General features: G+C 38.2%; 1 protein-coding gene and 1 long non-coding RNA gene across 3 annotated transcripts in view; both read right to left on the bottom strand.

Moving 5' to 3' along the window:
* Nucleotides 1-5,020, bottom strand: part of zfyve21 (zinc finger, FYVE domain containing 21) — a 12,417-nt gene extending 7,397 nt beyond the window's left edge. For both annotated transcript variants that reach the window (XM_034859390.1, XM_034859391.1), the window contains exons 1-3: nucleotides 4,804-5,020; nucleotides 2,605-2,655; nucleotides 864-1,032 (exon numbers count right to left, since the gene is read on the bottom strand). In XM_034859390.1, coding sequence (XP_034715281.1) covers nucleotides 864-1,032; nucleotides 2,605-2,655; nucleotides 4,804-4,929 — 346 coding nt within the window. In that variant the 5' untranslated portion in view covers nucleotides 4,930-5,020. The remainder of the gene's footprint in view (nucleotides 1-863; nucleotides 1,033-2,604; nucleotides 2,656-4,803) is intronic.
* A 795-nt stretch (nucleotides 5,021-5,815) lies between these two features.
* The window catches only part of LOC117936408, a 2,652-nt gene continuing 1,657 nt past the window's right edge, over nucleotides 5,816-6,810 (bottom strand). The window contains exons 1-2 of the long non-coding RNA XR_004654939.1: nucleotides 6,082-6,810; nucleotides 5,816-6,048 (exon numbers count right to left, since the gene is read on the bottom strand). The exon at nucleotides 6,082-6,810 is cut by the window's right edge and continues 1,657 nt beyond it. This is a non-coding gene — a long non-coding RNA (uncharacterized LOC117936408). The remainder of the gene's footprint in view (nucleotides 6,049-6,081) is intronic.

Genomic DNA, 6,810 nt, shown 5'->3' with positions numbered 1-6,810 from the left:
GGGGGGGGGGGGGGAAATTGTATCAGTTTTTTGCTTCCTGTATAGAGTGCCAGTGAGTGTCCTATGTCAGGTAATACAGTTGGAGTTTGTAACATTACATTTGTTTTGACATTTACTGTAAATGCATATCCAAATATTGTCTTTCATTAAAAAAAAAAAAAACAATAGTAGAAACGTGTGCATATTTAAGTGCATTAATCAGTTAGGGGTTTTAAAATTAACCAGCAGATATTTGGATGGATGGATTCATTGTATCAGCCACTTTTCAAGCTTAAATTAGTAAAGTATTAGTATCATAGTATATATATAGTATTAGTAGGTATTTGGATGTTTTGAGGCAGATAAAACATGCAATTTAATTATTTCATTCTGGACTTTGGGAAAGATAGTCAACTATTTTTAGACTAAACAATGAATGCATTTTTTGAGACAATCTGCCGATTATTCGATTACAATAGTAATAAGCAGACATAATGCAAATTTGTTAATTAAAAAGCATCTAAAGGCGTCATTAAAGGGAAGAAAAAACCCTGTATCTGGGGAGGTCGTGGGACATACAGACATGCAGTATATGCATGTGTTGAAAATAGGAAATTGGGCCAAAAAACTTTTTTAAAAAAATGTCTAAAAGGCAACAACTGAAAATTGTGTGCCACCCCCTCCAAAAAAATAACACCTATGGTTTGACTCCTTAATATTTTTGCGACCCATTTGAAAGAGATTTGGAAAAAAGGAACTCAAGGTCAAAATTGGGGAGCATTAACTACATCAACATGCGTCCCGTATCCCTGTAGTGGTACTTCACACTCTGACTGAAGGCGTTGCACCGTTAGAAGAACAGGACTCTAGGCTGAACTTCTCACCTCCCAGAAGCACTCGGAGCTGCTTGTCGTAGAACTCCATCTCTTTCTGGGAGGCCAGGCCGCACTCGGCGCACTGCCGCACCGGATCCACGAAACACATGCGGGGCAGCGGGACCTTCTTACTGCAGCACTTGTCACAGAAACAGCGGCCGCAGCGCCGGCAGTGGTGCTGCAGGAGAACAGGAAGCACGCTCACGTTCACTGCCATCAACACTACACCAGCGGTGGAATGGAACTCAAGTACAGTACTCAAATACATGTGCATGGTACTTGTACTTTACTTATGCAACGTCATACTTTTTACTCCACGACATTTGTCTGACAGCTTTAGTTACTTTTCAAGATTAGCACAAGCTTAAACATCTATAGCAGGAAAATGCAACATAGATATTAATGCAGCAGGAATATGACTGGAAAAGCATCACATACACCCGGGGGAACATTTTGTACTTTCACTTTTGATACTTTAAGTACATGTGTAATACTGTTTTTTTTTTTTTTATTCTTCAACATTATTTTGTGGGGCATTTATTTTGATAGGACAGCTAAAGACAAGAAGAGGGAGGGGGGGGGGGGGGTGACATGCAGCAAAAAGGCCTCAGGTCGGAGTTGAACCTGTGGCTGCTTCTTCGAGGACTAAGCCCCTTCATATGGGGCCCCCTCTACCAACTGTGCTCCCCAGGCGCCCCCATGTGTCTACTTCAGTAAGGTTTTGAATGCAGGACCTTTACTTGCCATGAAGTATTTTAACAGTGTGAGTTAGTACTTATTTAAGTAAAGAATACTTCTTCCCCCACTGCATTAAACAGAACTATAAGTGTGTGAAAATACATTAATCAGAGGAAAATCTGTTTTATAATGTAGGTGATATATTAAAAGAAGCACCATGAGGTTATTCATTTGACTAATGAAAGCCTTAATCAGCGTTCATTTCTGCATCAAACGTAAACTGGTCCTTCATGTGCAAGCAAAGAGTTCTTGGGAACGAGCACACAGTGGAACAATTATATACCCCATGGTTCCTGTTAAAGACTGACTGGGGCAGGGACAGGAAGTCTGTCAGCAGAAAACTGCTTCTGGTCAGAAAGTGATTGTTTGAGCAGAAACTGCTGAAAGACACTTATTATGACATACTGAGGTCAACGTGTTGAGTCCAGCGCGTTTTAAAATGGGACGGGGAATTAACCCCTTCCAGCTGCTTGTCCAAAACAATGACAATCATGTAGTCATGATACATGACCACATTTAGGGGATGTGCAAAGCTAAATTAAATGTAGAAAAACACAAATTGTTAAGCCGCTGGCGACTGAGAGGCGAGTAATAAGAAATCCCTTTGAGTATCACCCTTCTTATTTTAAGTTTAGTTTAAAATAGACCGTTATAAAAGTAGCATAAGAGATTCACTGAGCTGTTTTTACTATAAACAGAAAGCATTTTCGAGCTAATATGCAAAGCCATTTGGAGCAGATCTAGTGGTATGATGTCAGTAGTCGCTGGTAAGAACTGTCCACACAGAGCCCTCAGTGTGTCTCCACGGCCGAATACATGAACAGAAGCCAAGTGGGAAGGTAAATCAGGTTTCACAACACACACACGCACACACGCACACACACACACACACACACACACACACCAAAGCCCAAAACTCTTCTTTTCAACCTGCATGGTTTTAGTACTTGTACTTTGTCTGTTTTTTGTTCTAGAGTCGACTAAAGTTTGTGTTTTATGGAACAAAACCGACCTTTCTTCTGATGAAGTCGAACTTGGTGTCACACTGCATACATCTCGGGCACTGGAGGACGGGAGCGAGGACAAACAGGACGTTACACAACATCCTGAGCTTGGCAGGTTCCAGTTAAACAGTTAAAGAAATGGTCGAAGAGATACTTTCCAGTGCATTCTTTTACAGACATGTTAATATTGTTGCTGTAAGGTATTACAACTGTTATCTATTGTTTTGAAACGGTCAACAAACCCAAACTGAACTGAAACATACACTAACCTTTCTGAAATAGAAGGCTGTATGGTGTACAAGAGAGGGCTTTACAAGGTTTTATTTAAGTAATATTCTGAATAAAAGGACTTCTACTTGCAATAGAGTGTTTTTCTTTAACTTTAGTAACGGACTTTATTACTTATTCTAACCCATTTCATATCAAAGAAAAAAACTAAACAAATATTCACATGTGATTTGGGGAGTCAAAACCAGTTTATTTTCGGCCCTTTTTGATGTGTTTTTGACATGCTGCAAGCCAAATATCCTATGCAGGACAATACAGACTTAACTTTGGAGTTATATACACAAACCGTTACTTTTAGTCTGATATATAAGGAAGAATATTTTCTTTTTTTATAGGACTTTTACTCACGGTATTGTTGTTGTTGGCATGGTTACATGTCACATTCATGTTGGTATTGCTACTTTTACTTCGATTAAAAAGTCCGCGAATACTTTCCACATTACACCCCAGTATAGTGTTGTCTATTCCTCAATTCCTGTTTCATATTGAGCACATAAACCAGCAGAAGAGAAATGATTAACCTTGCTGGCTGTAGTTCAATATGAGCCTGGTCAAAGTGTGTCTGCTAGCAGCCACAGTTAGCAGACAGTCGCTGGTTCTGCTCCCATGGTTCCCTCCTCCTTTAGCTAGTTTTACTGCGCTGCCACAAACAGACACACAGCTACTGACAAAGCGCTAACAGCTAGCTAAAAGTGTGGACCTAACGTTAGCTGTAAGCTGACAAACCAAAAAAAACTGGATGTTTTGTCACTTTAATCATTTATGGTGACTATATCACATCATAAGTTCGTATGGCAGCTAGTTTTAACAGTTAACGTAGCTAATATCTAACAGACTACCTTGTGTGTTAGCTAGCTGCCAGGGTGGCCGTGCCTGCCTGCAACGCCCAAACCCGTGGCCAACTACGAACGATTTCCAGCGTCGCTCCAAGTTAGCTACAGTTAGCACGGAGGAAACCGGATGTTGGGAGGCTTTACTTTGAAAATAAAAGCGCTTTAGATCGCCCAGTAGTGTACTACTACACCATTCAGTCAGTGGTGGAAAGCAATTAAGTACATTTACATGGGTAACTAACTGAATTTAACAATATTTGAGGCACTTTGCGGTATTTTACTTAAGTAATTCAAATATCTGCAACTTTATATTTTACCGTACTACATTTTGTACTTTTTATTTCACTATATGGAGTTGTTACTTTGCATATTTAGATTATGAATCGAAATTATACATCAACTAATGAACTATGATGTTTTATTATCGTACATCAAGCTACCCAGTAAAATATAATCAAGTGATGTACTGTTAAAAATAACAATTCATGTAAATGTGGATTCATGTTGTGTTTTCCATTGGTTACTTATGACAAACGTTTGTTGAGAAGGAAATGTGGATGTATCAGGATATTATTGTATTGATAATGTGGAATTATTAACTACATGGTATTTATTTAATATATTGATAACATGGAAGTATTTATGCAACGTTGATCGTCTTATTTCGTTTCATCGTTTGTGTGGACCCCAGGAAGAATGGTTACCTACCTAATGGGGATCCCAAATAAATAAATGCTGATTTTCTTTGGTTCTTGTTTATTTTGTATGTATTTTTTATTTATTCCACTTTTTTTCGCGAAAAAAATATTGAAATGGTAATTATAAAATTTGATTCGATATTTAACAAATAAACAAAAATGCAATCATACTAATTATTATTTTTTAACCTACTTTCCAAAGATGAAAAATAGGTAGGGCTGCACTGGATCAAGAAACTTGGTGACGTAAAACATGTTACTAAGAACGCTTTTATTTTGAAAATCTCAAACGGAATAACCCTGTTTAATATCCTAGCTAGCATCTCGCTGGTGTCCGCGACTCCGATAGCTTCTCGCTGTCAAACAAATCCAACCCGCCTTGCCTCACCTCTTTATCCGGGACCCACTGAGGTTCATCCAGGGAGAAGGGGCTGTTAAAGGCGCCGTTTTCCGGCACCATGCGAAGACCGCTGGGGCTCCGGACGAGTTTCTTCCCATCAGGCACTGCAGACATTGTCCTGTTAGCAGATTTTTGTCCTCTCGGTACAGTAGACTCCCTCAGCCACAAACTCCTGTTTGGATACGCCCCTCAGGAATGATTGACAGCTGCACTCGACCAATCAGGGCACATCAGTGATATTACGTCTTGCGTGTGGATCGTGGAGTGTTTTGGTTTTTACAACTCCACCCAAAAGCGCTCTTGCAGATCTAATTCAGTGTAAAAGCATTATTAAGTTAAACAAAATTCACAATTAAAAAAAAAGATCTAATAATAATCTATTTGTTTACCTTTTTCTAGTAAAACTGAATTATTTTTTCAAGTCACTTCAAACAAAAAAGTACATCAAAATATATCTCAAAGAGCAACTTCCATATCATATTAACCTTTTCATATGAATTTAAAATCTGTGTCTTATGATACATGAAGTGAGATGTTTGGTTATTGTCCATTTATTCTGCTAATAATAAGTATTACAGTAGTACTAGTAATACATTTCTCTGTGCAATACAAGTGTTTTGTTTTTATTCTATCAGGAACAATGTTCTCATGTTGTCTTTGTTTGTGAGCAGAAATCTAAAAGTGATGTCCTCTCAACGTAGAATAAAAATACATTTTGTATTCATGTTTTAATCTTTACAATCTCTTAAGTCTCCTGCTACTGTATATACGTATGTGTTCATGTTTTTATTCAGTCTTTGTGCTATGTTATCCCAATATTTAGTTTCAAAATTCTCAATTAAAAAGCACAATTCTTTGGAATAAAGTAAATTCCATACAAGCAAAATCCTTCAGCACAAAAATGAGTAAACGACTCCATAAGTGTAGGATTAGGTGGGATGTGTAGTGAAGTGTACTGTACAGTACTTCAGATCAAATATTAAAAACCACAGCACAAACATTAGGACGTTCACCAGATTATTTTAATACAGAGGGTGCGCAGTAGAACATCAGTTTGCAGACAAACGTCCCCAAAATCCCAGTGAAATTAGAGACGAAAGGTTTTTGCATGTTGTATTGTTATTTATCTCTAATAAGACCATAATCAGAGGAATGTCCTGTCAACAAAATAAAAGCCTATATGTCTGGGAGGGCTAGTCATGAAAGCCAGTTTTTCATCCAGGAACATTTTCACTACACTAAGACATACTTAGAAGACATAGAGACATCCTTAGAAGACAGACAGAGGAGTCACTTTTCGTTCATATTTAACACGGAGGGCTACGAAGCTGCTTACAGGAAGCACAACGCTTCATCCTACACAGGAAAAAAACTCAACATTCAATCTTGGATTTAATAACTGTGCCTGTAGAAATGAAGCTGTACAAGATTGGACATCCCTGTATGGAGGGACATATGAAGGAAAGTGATAACATGTCCAAAGAATTGGGTCTACTACTCCATGTGATCCCAGGAGGGGAGCCACGTGTCCAACTCAAAGAATGGAAGTCTAAAGTCTAAACTTAAATCTTTGAAACTTCTTTGAGGGTTGGTTTTTCTGCAGTGACAAAACAATTATCCTCTTATTTGAAAAAAACTCTAACATGTTTGATCAGCTGGATCAAAAAACACAACAAGATGAAGGTATGACGTGGTCGCTTTGTTTGTTTCTAACCATCGGAGCGCTGTCTTAAAATCAAAATTCACATTTAAATGAACTTATTTTGGCCTTTCTCTGCATCCATATTAAAACTCCTTTGCATTTTAATCTCGTTTAAACTACATTCAGAACTCCCAACATTAAACTACGTCTTTCATTTCTCATGAACAACACTTTGTTGCCAGTTGCCGGAGGTGTTGCCCGGTTGATCAAACCCATCACACAGAGTACAGTTATGTGCCTCGTAACTTTGTGGAGCCTCTAACAGAAAGACAACAAGCATTTAATAAAAAAAA

Source organism: Etheostoma cragini, chromosome 20, assembly GCF_013103735.1.
Source record: "Etheostoma cragini isolate CJK2018 chromosome 20, CSU_Ecrag_1.0, whole genome shotgun sequence".
Lineage (NCBI taxonomy): Eukaryota > Metazoa > Chordata > Actinopteri > Perciformes > Percidae > Etheostoma > Etheostoma cragini.
This window is presented reverse-complemented; position numbering and strand designations above follow the sequence as displayed.